The sequence below is a fragment of the Atta colombica genome, unplaced genomic scaffold (assembly GCF_001594045.1).
Source record: "Atta colombica isolate Treedump-2 unplaced genomic scaffold, Acol1.0 scaffold56, whole genome shotgun sequence".
Classification (NCBI taxonomy): domain Eukaryota; kingdom Metazoa; phylum Arthropoda; class Insecta; order Hymenoptera; family Formicidae; genus Atta; species Atta colombica.
The window spans coordinates 228107-246221 of NW_017259546.1; the positions used below are offsets into that span (position 1 = coordinate 228107).

The 18115-nt window shown below is 36.8% G+C and overlaps 1 protein-coding gene across 3 annotated transcripts in view; it reads right to left on the bottom strand.

Annotated features, from left to right (window-relative positions):
• LOC108692020 overlaps positions 1–18115 on the bottom strand; it is a 36217-nt gene that overhangs the window by 12233 nt on the left and 5869 nt on the right. The window contains exon 5 of one of the 3 annotated variants that reach the window (XM_018200106.1): positions 3026–3103. The exons of 1 other annotated variant lie outside the window; for it this stretch is intronic. In XM_018200106.1, coding sequence (XP_018055595.1) covers positions 3059–3103 — 45 coding nt within the window. In that variant the 3' untranslated portion in view covers positions 3026–3058. Of the gene's footprint in view, positions 1–3025; positions 3104–15425; positions 15628–18115 lie in introns of those variants that run through there. One more of the 3 variants, XM_018200105.1, reaches the window with a different exon arrangement.

Sequence of the window (18115 nt, forward strand, 5' to 3'; positions counted from 1 at the left end):
GGAAGGGGATACATAGAGAGAAAGGAAAGATAATTATGAGTGAGAAAGGGATTGTATCATTTGTAAGTAGGATCCTGGCAATGATTCAGTATCATTTTGTTTATTTAAACCTCGTTTCTGTCTTTTAATGTGAACCATTTCAGATATCAATCTTTTGTTATAAGAAGGTTCACTGTCTAAAATTCTCACATCATTCCAACTGAAATTATGAGTAAAATTAACGTGATAAGGATATAACAGATGGAGAATCTTTTTGATAATATCCAAAATGTTCACAATCTATTATATATAGTACTTAGTTTTCTCTTAGTTTGGTCAACATAGTTAGCATCACAATTATCACATGAGATCTTATATATGGTCGGTCTTAAAAACGCTAACTCTATTAAACCGCAGTAATATCATGTGTTAAATTGACTATCAATTTAACAAATTTTTTATGCTTATTCGCATCGATGTTAATAATGTTGAATAATATATTAAAATCTGTAAATAATTAATTCTTATTGCGAAAAATATTACCTCGACCGAAAGTCGAACCCGGTCTCTTGCATTCCGTGCGAGCGTCCTAAGCCTTTATACTGTCGAGGCCTTAGTAATATTCTTCGCAATAATTGGCATATGAAGGAACAACATCTCTTTAGTACGTAAGTAAACAACATAATATAAGATCATCAGAAATCAAAGTCTTAAGATCTTAAGTTCTATAGTTTGTATTCTACAGTTTTTTAACTTACGTCAATTGTGAATATCAAATCTTTTATATAAATAATTTATCTTATAATTGACCTCAAAAAATATATTTTCATGTATTTGGAAATTTTGTGAGGACCAAAATTGACTAAAGTCTGCAGCACCTCCAAATTTTTCGTCTACTTTAAAAGGATTTTTGTTTCCGTTCAGCAGATTCGAAAATTATATCGATCTACAATGTCCCGATAACTTGGTCACTACAGTATCTATTTAATATGGAATAATTTTGAAAATAACATTAAAAATATCAATTTAATACATTTTTTAAAATTCTTTAAAATGATGTAATTTTTATCAATAAATATTAAATAATTATAAATAAAATTAAATTAAAGAACTCTTTTAAATAACAAAAATATCAAGAAAAGGGTAAATTTAGAATCAAATTCAAACATAAATGTATGTAATAATTGTTTAAAGTTTTAACATTTTAATAAATCGATATATAAATTTGGTATGAATACTTTACATACATTGCATTACATTGTATTACATAACATGTTTCGGTATCGTAATTGCGTCATTATCAGATGTTATAAACTCGCGTGAGCAAAAACGTAGTAAAAAGGTCACGTGTTTTAAATAGTCACAATTCAATCAAACGGTATAAAAGACACAGTGAAATATTCATATGAAAAATATATAATCCATGTCTTATATGTATCCGATGTAACACCATAGATGAAGGGTGAAAACGAAATTGCTCACAATCGGTTGGTAAAGAATTTTCACGATGATCTATTAAGATAAGATCTATTAAGATAATCTTCTAGATACAGATCAATAAACAATCTCATTATTCTATTGAATATTATTGTTATCCCTTAGTAGAAAAATACTACTGCTACAGTATAGTAATACTTTTCTACAATGATATATGTGCATTTCGACAAGATACAAATTCAGGAAACAAGTATGCATCACACAAATAATAATTAACTAATAATAATTCTAAGATCTAAGGCTTAGGATGCTCGTACGAAATACATCCGGCCGAGGTAATATTTTTGCAATAAATTTATTAACAGTTTTACCATATTAACATCTTTATAATATGATGCTTGATGGTAGCATCAAATTATTAAATTGCTTTCAATTCGCGATTACTAAAGTAGTTTTAATTGTTATAATTAATTATAGTTCGGAAAAATAATTTAGCGTGCAGTTTTAAAAAGACTACAATAAAAATGATATATGTGTAAGTACATATATAAGGTATATAAGGTTAATAATTCAAGATTGAATTATTTAAAGCAATGAAGATCCAGCTTCAACCATAATAGGCATTTTTCTAGAAATTGTGTTAGAAATTGTGTTTTTTACATATGTGATCTAAAATAAAGATTCTTAATGTTGTTTAATAATAATTCTATTTAAAAAAAAACACTTTCAGAGACATTCCGATTGAACTGAGAGTAAACGGATTTCATTTACATATGCCTCTTTATAGGGATTCGCGTCATTTTCTCCTCACGGAAATCGAATTCATCTCGCGACAGTACTGCATACTACGCTGCTTGCTTGGCGGTGTCCGCAGTATATGTACGCCTATAGCATACGTATATTCTGTCAGCAGCTTTGTCTAGAATTGATATATCCGTTCGATTTCATCTTTAATACCATCAAGAAGAAAATTCATAGCTTCATGAAACAAGAAACGAGTCCACTCAAATAATGTGATCATACTTGATAGAACTTCGTGGTTCGCAGTTTCATACATTTCTTCTATTAGAAGAAATTTAAACAATTTATTAGTAAATACTCCAAAGAGATTTTATAGCAACAATAAATTACAAAAAATTATCAAAGTTCAAAAAGATCCTCGCTCCCGCTCCGCCAAGACCAATATGGTCTACAAGGTCAATTACTTGGACTGTAATGCTACATATACAGGAACGACAATTAAAAACGAGAATTGCCGAACACAGGTGGAATACGTTTATCCACTCCGTGATAACCGAACACAGGTTGCAGGGACATGAATTTGATTGAGATCATAATATGAAGAACAGAAAATATTACGCTTCGGAAATATTAAATATTAAAAACAGAGAAACAGCCTTAACTTGCAGACAAAGGGACTTCACAAAGCGTACATACCGATAATAAACAATTATGACTTTGCAGCGCTAAGATCATGTTTTATACGTTGAAACATATCAGTATTAGACTGATGACTGATTGATTATCACAGCAGTCACAATATAAATTTATATGTCTTTAATCTTTAACTTTTTGATTAATAGTTTTAATAATTTCATATAAGTACTATATGGGCAGTCTAGGGCGTCAAAACAAATCCCCTTCACATTTCTCTTCGGCATCGTGGGCGTAGCCTAGACCGGTCTGTCTGGAAAAAAAGATGCGCTTTGATTGGTCAAGAAGTGAAAGGTGAGAGTAATAGAGTAAATTAAATGATGTGTTTTGATTGATTTGCCTTATACTTAATAAAGATCTGATTAGTTCGCACCGTACTTATCGAGATGATTGGAGAAGGGGGTGATAGAGAACATCTGACTAAATGGCGGGTAAAGTCTGAAAAAATGATGAGTAGAGATTGGGACTGTGATATTTTTTTGTTATGATGACAAAGAACGAATATCGGGCATGAATAGCGGATGGTTTTATGACGGTCATTTTTTTTTGTTGGCGCGACACAATGTCTTCGATGTGTTAGCGTTTTACCAGGTGTACAAGAATGAAATGACGATTTTTTTTCCTAAAAAAAACACGTTACATTCGGAAGAATGATAAAAAGAGATTTATTCAAAGTATGCTCCATTGCTAGTTTCACATTTTTCCCATCTTTCGGGCAATTTGTGGATACCACGCCAGTAAAAATCTTCCCCTTTTGCCGCGAACCATTCATCGAGCCATTTTTTCACATCTTCATACGAACCAAAGCGCTACTCAGCAAGTGCGTGACCCATCGATGCAAACAAGTGATAATCGGAAGGAGCCAAGTCTGGTGAGTAAACCGTAACCGTGGGGTAGAACTTCCCAGCTGAGTGCTTCCAATGTGTGTGCTGTGTGCTCCCGAACTGGTTTTGCCGTATGTGATGATGCATTGTCATGGAGAAAAATGACCTTGTGTTGCCTCTTTTGGTATTCTGATCGTTTTTTAAGCAGCGAACGGTTCAAATCGATCAATTGTTGTTGATAGCGTTTGGTATTAACCGTTTCGCCAGGCTTCAATAGCTCATAATAGATCACACCCTTCTGGTTCCATCAAACACAGAGCATAATCTTCCTGCCAAAGCGATTCGGACTTGCGGTCGATGTGGATGGCGCCTGGGTCTACTCATGATTTTTTGCGCTTGGGATTCTCAAAAAAAATCCACTTTTCATCCCCAGTAACGATACGATGCAAGAATGACTTTCTTCTGTATCGTTCGAGTAAAATTTCATGTGTTTTTGCGCCTCTCTATCTGTCTCTCGTTCAATTCATGTGGCATCCATCTGCCGATTTTCTGAATCTTTCCCATCTCTCGTAGGCGATTGGAAACAGCTTGTTGGCTAACGCTCAATTGCTCTGCGAGTTGTTTTTGTGTTTGTGAATCATCTTCATCCAGCAATGCTTGCAATTCCACGTCTTCGTATTTTTTGAGCGGTTTTCCGTGTTCCTTGTCTGCAACATCGAAATCTCCAATTTTGAAACGCTGAAACCATCATTCACACGTTTTTTACGATGGAGCATGTTCACCATAAGTTTCTCCAAGTAATCGGTATAATTCCGCAGTAGTTTTCTTCAAATGAAAATAAAAAATTAATGCTGTCCGCGAATGCTCCTTATTTGGTACAAATTTCGTTATATTAAACAGCAATACTATGCAAACACTTTTCAATCAAATCACTTTGCGTGTTTGACACTTGTTTATGGTACAATAAAATGGCGAATAATGTTAAATCTTTGTACTTCACACTGCATTGGTGCGCCATCTGTTTCTCAAATCGTCATTTCATACTTGTACACCTGGTAGTGTAGAATATTTTTTACTTATGAGAAATGAGATCTTTTACGAAAATTTTTAAGTCTAGGAGGGCTCTTATTTTTACTCAGAAGAAAGGGGGAGATAAAACAGAAACGAACATGTTCAACTGTGTGTGTGGCGCGACATTACTTTAAAAATATTATATTTAATAATATATTTTTTTAAATATTTTATGTATTTATGTATTATTAATGCACATTATCTAAGTCTGCAATACGAGAGAAAATATATTTATTGTAAATGAGGATGAAGGTAGGAGCAAGAAATAAGCAATATTTACAAGATTAAAATGTTTATTTAAAAAAGATATTACATGAAATAGTTATTTTTCTTTCTTGAAAGAGTACTCGTTTGAACATGACGGAATACAGCATGAGAATTTATGAATTTATGTTTACAATAAAAAAAAATTTTATGAAATAACTGTACAATCAATCAATCATTTCGCTTACAATCAGAGCTAAATAGACTAAGAAACTGGCTAAGATTATAGTCATTACACATAAAATGTAGAAATACATAGTATTGTCCACAAGTTTGAGAAAGTATTCCTTGTACCATTGTCGTATTCCAACAATACATGGTGGAATTTTGTCGAAGTCGTAAAAGGAATCTTAGTCGTAAAGGATCTAACGGCAAGTCGTAGCTATCAAAATATGATCCTATTTCGTGTTTATCGATGTGTGTGAAGGCGACTCAGTGTTGTAGCCAGATCGATCGTAATTGTCCGTGTTAACGACAATGGCCTTGTTTACACCCTCGACAGTCGGCAAGATAGATCTCCGCATGTCGGACACTGAGATGATATAATGCGTTTAAAACTTCTAGCGAATTCATTTCTCGTCGTCGGAGAGCATGAGAGAAGAAATGTTTTGCGTAAATTCAAAAGATATCTCTTTTGTCGGCGATGTGAAGTTCTCAAAAATGCTCAACGTTTATGAGACGCTAATGTTAGTACTTTATCTTTATCAGTCGACGACTCGAATTTTGGAAGATCTTTTTTCTCCTCGTCTGTCACTTGTTTATCTTTATTCTAGTTCGCCTTTTCTGTTATGACATTTTTCCTCCATGCTTTACGAATGATATCGCGTTTTTGATTTTTAAATTAAATTGAAAAATTTCCGTTGTCTGTTTTTTCACTCTCGATGTCAATTTCTCTTGCTCCAATTTTCTGAGGGAAAACTATCGTAACTTGATTTGCTGCTATTATATTGTAGCAGCCAATCAACGTTTCAATTTGTAAGAGTTGCGTAAGGCGCAATGTGATTCGACGTTGCTTCCGAAATCCGTGTATGCAACGTTGCCCACGATCTTCGAAATCTGTTAGATTTTTGAAAGTCAGAAAAATTCCTTCCAGATATACGTTTCTGGAGAGTATAACATGTTTTCTCTTGTCCTCTAGTATAGATGTAGAGTGCATGTGACTGGAAGATCCTCCCACAAAACGCTCTTGGACCATAAATATATAGAGATAATCATGGGAGAGACGTCAACTTAAGTGTGCAAGAGTAGCGCCCCGCGTCAGCAGAAATTTCGTTCCGCGAGATGGATGAAGTCAGATTGATGGCAGCCATCCTAGTGGGGACGTGGGTGATGCTCCACCTCTGGAGGAGTGGGACTTGGAGAACGAGATGCTGCACGACATCATGGTGAGGGCGTGTGACACGGCTATGCCCAGAACCATGTCCTAGGCGAGCGTTGGCCAGATGGTCAGAGGAAACAGCGAGGCTCAGGAATGAAGCTATGTGAGCTAGGCGAGTCCTGAAAAGAACCCGTAGATCATCCACGTGGATGAAATCGCGGCGAAAATTGCGGATCTGAAGTTAGCTAGGGCGACCGCTATAGCCAAGGCGAAGGACAAGGCCTGGGAGGAGTTAAGGTTCATTCTCAACGAGGAACCTTGGGGATGGTCTTTTATAGACAGTCCTTGATAAGCTGAGACAGTGGACTCTCCCAATCAGAATCGTCGGAGTCGTTGGAGGCTTTACTGCTACAGTAGGTGCTGGGAACGCTCTTCCCACTCCCATTACCAGAGGAAGAGGACCCCTCCTGAGAGGAACTCCCTCTTCCCCAGGAAGGATACAGCGCCAGGAAGGAGGAATACGAAGTGTCCGTTCAAGAGATACTCTTCAGGAGAATGATAGAGAGGAAGGGCTCCCCAGTGGTATTCCCGCGAAAGCCTGAGCAATAAACGCAATTGGCGGCAGAGAAAGTTCTTTACCGAATGCTTGAGAAGAGGTGCGTTCCCATCCGGAAGAGGGCCAAACTGGTCCTTCTTCAGAAGCCAGGGAGGCCGGCAGACAGTTCCTCGAGGTATAGACCGATATGCCTCCTTGATGACGAGACGAAGCTCCTTGAGCGGATTGTCGCCAATGGCCAATAGGATTGTCCCCCTAGAAAGGAGAGGACCGAACCTCCATGCGAACAATTTAGCTTTAGAAAAGGGAGGAGCACCGTCGACGCAGTGCTCTGTGTGAGACAATACGTGGAAAAAGCTATTCAGAAAGGGAAGATCGTCATAGGAGTCTCTCCATACATTAAAAATGCCTTCAATTCCATCCCATAAACAAGATTGGTCGAGCTCATTGCGCACTGGATTCCGCGATACCTGAGGAGGACCGTCAGATCCTATCTAGGAGGAGCGGAGTCTAATTTACCAGTGGAAGATAGCTCTGTGATGGAGAGTAGCGTACGGCGAGGATCGTAGGGATCTGTAGGATTCGACCCATTACTGTGGAACTTGGGTTACGACTCCGTGATGTGTCAGTCTGAGCTCCCACTTGACTGCCGGATCGTCTGTTATTCGGACGATCATGATCCTGGCGTCCGGAGCGGACTGGAAGGAGGCCATCATTATCTGATGAGGCCGTGAAGGATGTAGTTCACGAAACAGAAGAACTGGGACTTCAAGTGACACCTCTCAAGATCAACGCTATAGGCTTCTATGGAAGAGGGAGACCTCCGAAAACAGAGGTGAGGATCGCGGGAGTCCGCGTACTAGTTAAGACCAGCGTGAAATATTTAGGTCTGGTTCTGGATAGCGGATGGACATTCTCCATTCATTTTGAGAGTAATTCCAATAGAGAAACTCTATTGGAATAGCTCGGTAGATTACTTCCAAATCTTGGAGGCCGGGAGGCAAGGTCCGCAGGCTTTTCGCGATCGTTGGCTCCGTGGCGCTGTACGGAGCCCCAATCTGGGCGGACAAGGTCAAGAAAAGCGAGGTCATCTGGGGAGCGCTGCGACGTTCCAGCGGCGAATGATTGGAAGAATGATTAAGTCTTACAGAACAGCTTCGTTCGCGATAAGCACTGTCCTAGCCGGGATGACTCCGCTGGAATTGGTTTCAAGAATGTATGCGGAGGTATACGAGAAGGTTGCCAGACTAAAGCACGAGGAAGCGTCCGTCATCCCTGTAGCGATATTAAGCGGGATCAAGCTGAGGGCTAGACTCTATGAAAAGTGGAAAGAGTGGTTTCATGACCCTATCCGGCCATGGAAGACTTCATAAGGATCATTCAATCACACGATTAAGTGGATGGAATCTAGAGTAGGATTTTCCTTCTATGCAGGTAATGATTGCTTTGGCTGATATTTGCATTGCATCGGAAAGAAGAGCTCGAAAAAGTGTTAGCAGTGCGGCGCTGCCTCGGAGCATACCCTCATCGGAGTATACCCTGCGATGCTCGCATGGAGCCGAGGGAAGAATTGAGGATGGTGAGCGCGGATTTATCGCTGCCCGAGGTACTAAAAGCATGCTGCGTGACGAAGGTGCGATGATCAAAGGATCTTTTTCTTCTTCTGTGGTGATGTTATGCGGTGGAAGGAGAGCAACGAGCGCACGAGAGAAAGGGAGCGCGCAAGAGACGGAGGGGGGAACGGGGGGAGGGCGTAGACTCCCTTTGCCCCCCCTCTCCCTGCGCTGAAAGGAAGCGTTACATCTCCTGATAGGGTGATGTGAATTCTACTCGGCTAGTCTAAGTCCGGCAGGTCTGATCCGGCGTGGTCTGAGTGGCTTTCGGGGGGCTCGCTCCCGCGAGGCTCTTTCCGCGGGAGCTGGCTCCCTCGGGAGCGGCTAGGAGGGCTCGAGGGCGGGGAGTGATTCGCTGCTTCCTTGTAACGGCCTGACAGAGTAGATGGCGGGAAGAGGCGTTCCTCTCGCCAGTCATGGAAAGGATGGCGCAACATGGTGGGCCTGGCGATTGGATTGGGCCAGTTGTACTACAGATGCGCAGATCAATCCAGTTCAATCCAATTTCATAATGTAACGTCTCGCAAATATATCATAAAGTTTTTAAGATTGATCTCCGTCGAATTGTGAATTGATTTCATGATAATTTCGTATAAGCCAGTTGTTTTCTCATCTTATTTTCTCGGATAAATCGTCACATGAATAAGGTGATGTCATAAGTGTCCAGTGGTTGTCGCATTAATTGTTAGAATCGTGACTTCTTTCGGAATAAACTTTTTTTTGACAGCGAAAATCTTGTATATCAATGACTATATATCCATGATATTCGAATTTTCGCTACTCTTTTTACGTTGGTGTCACGAAACGTTGGTGTCGGAGTCACGAGCAAGACTGTAGCTTTTTCGTTATCTTGCTCTCTCAATTAAATGAGAAAAAAAATGTGTAGGAGGGAAAATAATTTTCTAGTCATAGGGCTAACCGGAAAAGTGGACAATGATTTGACGCGAGAAGTCAATTTCTAAAACGTTATCAAACTCGACATAGACAATACAATTAATAATCACGGAAAGAGCTTTTTCGAATCTCACTTCTAATCGTAAGCTTCCGTGTTTCATGAGATTCCTGCACAATTAGCGCCACTGGAGTAAGATCGAAAGCGAAAAGAGTATAGCCATTGACATAATCTCTACTTATAGAATTACCTTCGTTCAGAAAGTGAATGCCGGTTCCCAAGAATAATATGTGACACTTTTCAAGCTAGAGCAACTCGTCTTTCGAAAAATTTGGCTGTAACGATCTATTGAAAACTTGCATGTCATCGACGTACAACAAAAAGAAATTTATTCCATAATTTTTGAGATTAAACGAATTCAATTTTCTATCACCGTTGAACACCTTGTATTGATAAAGCCAATACGATTATTATTCGTTTTGGTAGTTGTCCGAGTATTGTCTATCGATTTCTGCACGAAGCCAACGTTTATGTTTTAACTTCGACCCTCGTAAGGGGATACATGGTGGTAGTTATACTCATTCTAACGTGTACGATTAATACCCGAGCTTATCTTTGTTCTTCTTAGACTGATATCAAGAATGCATATTCATTTTACTCTTTATAAGGTAAAATAAATCTTTCGAGCGTATGACTCTCATTCTAACTTTCACTCCATTCATTAAAAATATATCTTGATTGAAATGTCGCAGTGAAGGACCAATGAAATCTAATGCATGATTTTCTTGAATATATTGCGCGTATCTCTCGAGCGTTTTGGATTTGAACGTATTGTCCATGTAACCGAGGATATCCGTGTCCCATAAACAAGAAGTTAGGTAGGAGGTTTTGCGGATGAAGCTTAATTTACAATAACTTTTTAGATTTCAAAGTTCGATCAAATCTGTCTCCCACACATCGTCAATGCTTGTTTCATTGTAATCGCGGAAATTTTTTGCGTAATGGCCGATGCAACGTATACGCGTCTTGCGATTCGAATCAATGTATGACTTCTCCCTATAAGAAATTCGGTTTAGATTAGCCACCGCCAAATAACCCGCATAATGCGATGGATCATAGTATAATTTTTCAAACGTCATTGTTATCTCAGTTTTTTCCAACCGAATAATCGATTTTTTCCCGTTTGCAAAGATACGAAGATAATAGTTTTTCGTGTACAAGAAAGAACGACTTTTCAACGAATTTTCCTCGTCTATTTCTTGTTCATAATTTTTATATTTTTCTCTTTCCTCTCGTGCTCTCGATATAATCGACGCGAAACTCGCACGAGATCGAAATTTTACATTGTTTACAATAACACCCTGCAATAATCTTTTATTTCTTACCAGTGCAGAAGGTATGTTCAACACATGAATAATCGTGCAAACTGATTTCTACATTGCTTTCACAATTTTTCTTTCGTGCATCGCATCGTTTATTAAATCAATGATTTGAATCTTTCACGACGTTACCATCTATAGTCATGATTCCATGGATCCCAACTAATTCTATCAGGCACAGCTTTTCGAAATAAATGTTTCAGTAAGTGTGCATGCTTATGATAAGATTTCGGTACACTTTCCATTATTTCTTCGATGCTTTTCATCATGATTATGCTCGCTCGAAATTTCGAAATTTTTCGTTATAATATTGATGTTACTGATGAAATATGATAACGATAGTATATCGGGTATTTACGTGAAAGCGCCATCTTTCATCGTCTCATCTCGTATAGCGTTATCTTCTGTATTTTTGTTTTCGTTATGTACTTGTCTTTCTACCTTCGCGTTTCTTGAATAAATTGATATCGCTATAATGCCTCTCTGTACATTTTCCATCTCTCGCTTTCGTCACGCAGCCAGCCGGAATTAAGAATACGACTCATCTTTCCACATCGAGTCATATTAGATGATTCCGGTGGTTTGTGTTGTATTATTAGTGCTCGCGATGTTATTCGAATTTTGCGGTACTGAGATCTTTTGATTTTCTGTCAAAAACGAATAATGTCGGATTCTGATATAGCTGATGATGCATTCTTCTTTCTAGATTTTCCGTCGAAATTAAAACCATTTTTTTAGCTCTTTCCATAGCGTTTTATTATTTCGTTCCTTCGATAATTAGTGATAAAGTCAATAATATAGATCCAATAATATAAAGTAAAAATCCTGCTGCACCAACAGCTTTTTTTTATTTTTCCAATTACTACGTTTTGCAACGCGACGCAGAGCCTTTTTGTATTTGGTTAACCAAATTTTTTCACACCGTTCGAGCGAGGTATTACTTTTGAGTGTATTAAAAACATGTTCACAGATACAAGAAATTAGTTTTTCGTTCGCGTTTCACAAGAAGGTTATGAATTGATTTTTGTTCAAATGATAGAGCGCCGCGAGGAGACAGTTTCTCTTATCGGTCGAATGTGTGACGATTTGCGTCTCTCTCTATGCGATTTCTTGTCACTCACTTTCATCGCGAGAAAAATCTACGACTGACACGTGCGATTATCCGTACTCAATTTTTATACGAATCCATTGGAAAATGATCTACGCGGCACGTATATATGTAATGAATTGTATCCTTGAGAAAAATACACGCTCGAAATCGATACTCGTCTGGGATTGATTTCAGATCAAGCAACAAATATCCATGAGGCCTTGATGTGACATTGTAGTTTGCCTCTTCTAGGAAATTTGGATCGTCGGAATAGATTTGACGCGCTAAATGACGAATTTGAGCACGTTGATTTTTGAAAACGACGATGTGATTTGAGTTAAATGATATATCATGCTGACTACGTCCCTGATGGAAGAGGTTTGCGAGATAAAAATAACACTGAGATTCTTATGATGACTGCCTTTGGTAAAAAGATCTACAGTCGTGTCGCACGATTTTCTCATAAGATCGTCGATTATCACTAATTTCGGGGAAAGCGGATCGTTCGAGTAATTTTCCAGACGAGGTAATCTCTCGCAAAATTCAATTATATTCTTCTTCGTCGTTTTAGTATTGCTGCATTCTCAATGCTGTTCTTCGAGTTCTTTTATACGTATGTTGTATTGTAATTGACGATAGGTTTTTTGCCATTCCGCGTAATAAAACAAAATTCTCTCGAAACGGACGTCAGACATGAGAGATAAATGCCGGAGAAAAGCCTTCACAAAAATGGTCTTCCCGCAACCGGTCAGTATAATCGACGTCTAAAGATGTTTCTAGCACAAGTTCATTTTACGATCGATTTTCATGCGCGACTTCTAAAGCAAAAAGAAAAAATATCACTTAATTTTTATACGTAAAAGGAAATTATTTTAGGAGGGCGAGGGGATAAGCTGATTAACACAACGGCAGGGCCCCCCACGGCGGCGGACGAGCGCTCGCGTTAGCGTACCCTCGCGTGAGCCTGTCAGCGAAGAATACCACAGCTTCATTTGAATAAAACATGACTGGCTAAAGGACTAAATCTATGAAAACTTTAAAAAATAAAACGAAATAGTGAATATTTATTTATCTGATTCATTTCTGTAGCAACATAGGAAAGTCTCTAAGGTTGAATATTTATTACTAGGGCTCGAATGTTTGAGCTCGGTCCCAACGGGTTGCGCACAGTGAACCATTGCGTGCGAATGAGTTATGAGCTTATCAAAGCGAAACAGCAACAAAACTATCGCACGGTCATAGAAAATGGTGGTCATTTTGAACATCTCTCATAAACAAGTAAACATTTATTTATTAGAATCACCAACATATGCAAGTACACGTACGCATGTAGATGCGCGCGCACACACACACACACACACACACACACACACACACACACACACACACACACACACACACGTACAAAAAGTATAAATCCGACTGAGCAACCTTCATGTGATACACCTTGAGTAATGCTAATGTCAGCGATATTGTAATTTTTAATCTTCATAACTCGAGATTTACTTAATCAAAAGATACTTTATTATAAGGTTTTGGAAAGCACTTGACATCGGCTATTAGATTCTAGAATAAAAAGTAGGATGTTTTATTTAAAAAAATCGATGTGACCTTGATCTGACCTTAACAAAGCCACCCAAGGTAAAACTAATATGATCAATAAATAGATCTTTTTAAACCCCATAACTTTGGTCTGAATATATTTTTGATTAGATCTTTTATCCTGCGGAGATAAAATGGATGGACGTATGATTTGAGACATCCTATATATAATAATAATAATTTTAATTATTACCCCACATAATAATTTTAATTATTTTATAGTTTTATATTTTTGCTAATTCTTATAAAAAAATTCAATTATTCAGAAAAACAATATTTACATTTTTATATTACATTAAAAATTTCATTTTTATATTTTTACATGTTTACATTAAGAGGGTATTCTTCTACTTTGTCGGATAAAATAAATCGATTTTTTTTTATTGCATTTTCAGGAAATTGATAATCTCGAAAATGTATTACCAAAGCCGTTCACAAAAATATTCTACATTAACTGAGTTATTCATTGTTTATTATTGGGAGTACAAATAAGTTTCCGCCGTTTTTTATCAAAAATTAAGCATTTATTGTGAAAGAACGGTATATAATGTTTTATTTAAAGTAATGGCCATCGCTAGCCATTACTTTTTTCCATTTTTCTGGTAGCATGTGGATACCGCGTCGGAAGAACGCTTCATCTTTTGAAGCTATCCAATCATCGATACAATTTTTGGTATCTTTATATAATGTGAAGTGCTGCTCAGACAGGCCATGCGTCATCGATCGGAACAAGTGGTAGTCGAAAGGAGCAATGTCTAGAGAATACAGTGGATAGGGTAGAACTTCCCATTTGAGTGTTTCAAAGTAGGTTTTAACCGGCGCCCCAACATGTGGTCGAGCATTATCATACAGGAGAATAATTTTGTCATGCCTGGAGTAGTAGTGGGCATTTTTCCTTGAGTGCTCGGCTCAATCTCATCAATTGTGTTCGGTAGAGAGCCCTAGTAATGGTCTCGTTCGGTTTGACCAACTCATAATACACGACACCAAGCTGATCCCACCAAATACACAACATGAGTTTTTTTTCATGAATATTCGGCTTGGCTGTCGATGTTGAAGCATGGCCAGGTAGTCCTCATCATTTCTCTCTTTGGGTTATCGTAGTGAATCCATTTTTCATCACCAGTGACTATACGATGCAAAAAATCCTTTCGTTTATGCTTGGCAAGCAGCATTTCACATGTGAAAAATTGACGTTCAATGTTTCTCGGCTTCAGTTCATATGGAACCCAATTCCCTTGCTTTTGAATCATTCCCAATTATTTCAAACGATATGAAATTGTTTGTTGAGTCACTCCTAATGTAAGTGTTCTTTTTGCGTTTGGCACGAATCTTCATCCAATAATGCTTCCAATTCCGTGTTTTCGTACACTTTCGGCCTTCCGCTACGTTCTTTGTCTTCGACGTCAAATTCACCGTTCTTAAACTTTTAAAACCACTCACGACAACTTCTCTCATTTAACACAGCATCACCATATGCTTCTACAAGCAATCTATGGGCCTCAGCTGCAGATTTCTTCAAATTAAAGAAGTAAATCAACAGTTCCCGCAAATGACGCTTATTCGGCTCAAAACTCGACATTTTCGTACAAAAAAAATATATGATGCTACAAAATCGCTAATATTTCAAGGGTTATGGTGTTGTCGGATGTCCAATCTTACGATATGTCGTTTTACATCAAACAATTTTAACTATAGTTTATTAGTGGCGCCATCTTTTGCAAACGGCTGAAACTTATTTGTATTCCCAATATATATTCTTCTATATAGCTACGAAATAATTGTTTTATATAACTCTTGCATTATTTTGATATGTACAGTAAAGTAATATAATTTCTATGTAACACATAACACATTTGTACAACAGATATTATGTCGAAGATAGCTAACCGTTATTATATATTATGTGTATTTATAAAGTTTATATATTATTGTTATATTCACATTATATAACAGTTACGCTCGGCATTTATTTGTAATTAGGGAATAACAGATTTAATACTTATATCAGAAAACATGCATTTTACATAAAGTACACAGTTTCTGATAGATTAAAATTTCTTATTCCTATTGCCTGTATTTTTCAGATAAGCAGCGACCAGTGATGTCTCCGGATATTTTGTGGCAGCGTTTTGTTTAACAATTAATAATTCATGGATCTGACATTCCTGCAAAGAATAATGAGCATTTTACAATCTGTAGACACTGTTTCTTGGTACTAAGCATGGCGTGATACGCGGACATGCCTCCTTTACATGAATCGGCGAATTGAGTCAGATCGAAGTTATCGGATCTCAACAGCTGTCCTAATCGAATCTTTAAGTACACTTAATCGATAACTTATCCGATCGTATTATATGTGCTTTTATTTTTTCTGTACGTGCCCTACAAGTGGAGATATTAGGCAAAACTCCAAACTGCCACTTTTCAGATTAAGATATGTCATCGTCGATTGCATTTCACACATTCCTTTCGTCCTCCTGACATTCTTTACGCAAGGAGCGTTAGTGATATACATGATCAGCGAACGTTGCAATCTGGAGACACGATAATGTCTCGGCGCTAAGCATGGCATGAGCCTGTACTACAATAATGATTCGGTCGGTTTTTTCAAAACAACAAGATCGATAAAGTAATAATAAAATACGTAAGTAATATATTATAAAACGTTGGTAATTATTAAAAACTAGGAAATGATAATGAAAAAAAGATTTATTCGATCTGGATCTCCATTTGTTTTTAACTTAATATTTAATAAAAGAAAATTAAATGAAAACGAAATTATACGCTGGTATTTATTAACTAAGCTAAGAAATCATAATAAAAACTAAAATATTTTTCAAATTATTCAACTTTTAAATGTTGAAGGTGGCTCAAAAATACAAATAAAAAATAAAAAATATAAATAATAGGGAGCATACAGCAACAACGATAAATGTTAAAATAAGACGAAAGTCATATATTTAAATTTATCATATAAAAACATAAATGTTTCGATCAAGATTTGACTATTATCACAATATTATCAAGATGACAAATAAAAAAATACAAAAAAATTAATTAATTAAACAAAAATCGTTAAAAAGGTAAAACAGTATCAAGTTGATAAATAGAAAAAATACATAAAAACAAATATATAAAACAATGATAGCTAGTCAATAAAATCAACTTTTATTACAGTATCAATGATATACGATTCGAAAGAAAGAATCGCTTTTCTTCAAAAAGGTGTTGCATTTCCTAAAAGTGCCATTGTAAAAAAATACATGATTGTTTGTTTTTGTCTAGAAATAGTAATAAAATCTCTCCATTTCGTCCTATCCAAATTGTCTTTATTTATAAATGTACGTAATAAAAATTAACATGTCATTTCTCACTTCTAATCATAATTCAATATGGTGACTACTCAGAAATCTTAAATCAAACATAATAATTTTATTATTGTATATATAAATATATATATATATATATATATATATATATATATATATATCATTTGATAATATTCTTGAGACTTCCACGGGTGCTTTTTATATAAAGATTGTGCATTTCGCGGATTTTCTCCGTGTCCAGATTCTTGGAATGCCAACGTTTCGTGAATTTTACAGTCAACTTCATTAGGGCGAGGAGCAGCCTGATACTGAGTTGTTCCTCTCTAAGAATGCTGACAGTACTTTAAGCCATCCAGTGTACAGAAAATCAACACACACAAGTAGATACATCCCGAGTCATACCACCCACAAAAACAGTCTATAATTAATTCAATTGTACATAGAGCTTTTACCATCTCTGACAAAGAACATCTACAAACAGAACTCAATCATTTAAAAATAGCCTTACAGAAAATGGACACGACAAAAAAGACAAAACATAATCAAAACAATCAATAAATATGCAAACAAGACATAGTCTCTGACACACAATCAGACGAAAGGATCCCATCCATTCTCCCATATGTCAAAGGAATAACAGTCGGATTGGCAAGATATTAAACAAACACAATATCCGAACTATTTTTAAACCATTCAAAAAGATAGGACAAATCTTAAGAAATCCTAAAGATCAAAGACTTCCACACAGCTCCGCAGGAGTATACAAAATACTTTGTTCCTGCGGGCAAGTATACATTGGAGAAACTGGGAGAATGGTCAACCTACTGATAAAAAAACACCAAACGTGATGTCAGATTAAAACACATCACGCAATCAGCATTATCAGAACACAACATCGAAAACAGAATATCAAATATTGTTTGATAAAACGACCACAATAACCAACATTACATCATACTTTCCAACAAAGTGTAGAGAAGCCATAGAGAAACCATACAAAAACACCTAACAATCTAATTAGATAATTAGATGGTTACAATATAAATAAAATATGGAAAACTATTTTCCCGATTATTGAAGACTGATTTCCCCCACTTCTTTCCCCTCCCCCCCCTACAATTTTCTACTTTCCCTTCACCATTCCAACAAGTAGCGTAATATATAAAAGGATCCGGAGGAACAGCTCAGTATCAGATTGCTCCTCGCCCTGATGAAGTGGACTGCAAGGTTCACGAAACGTTGGCATTTCAAGAATTGGATCTGGACACGGAGAAAACCCGCAAACGCATTATCTTTATATATATATATATATATATATATAACG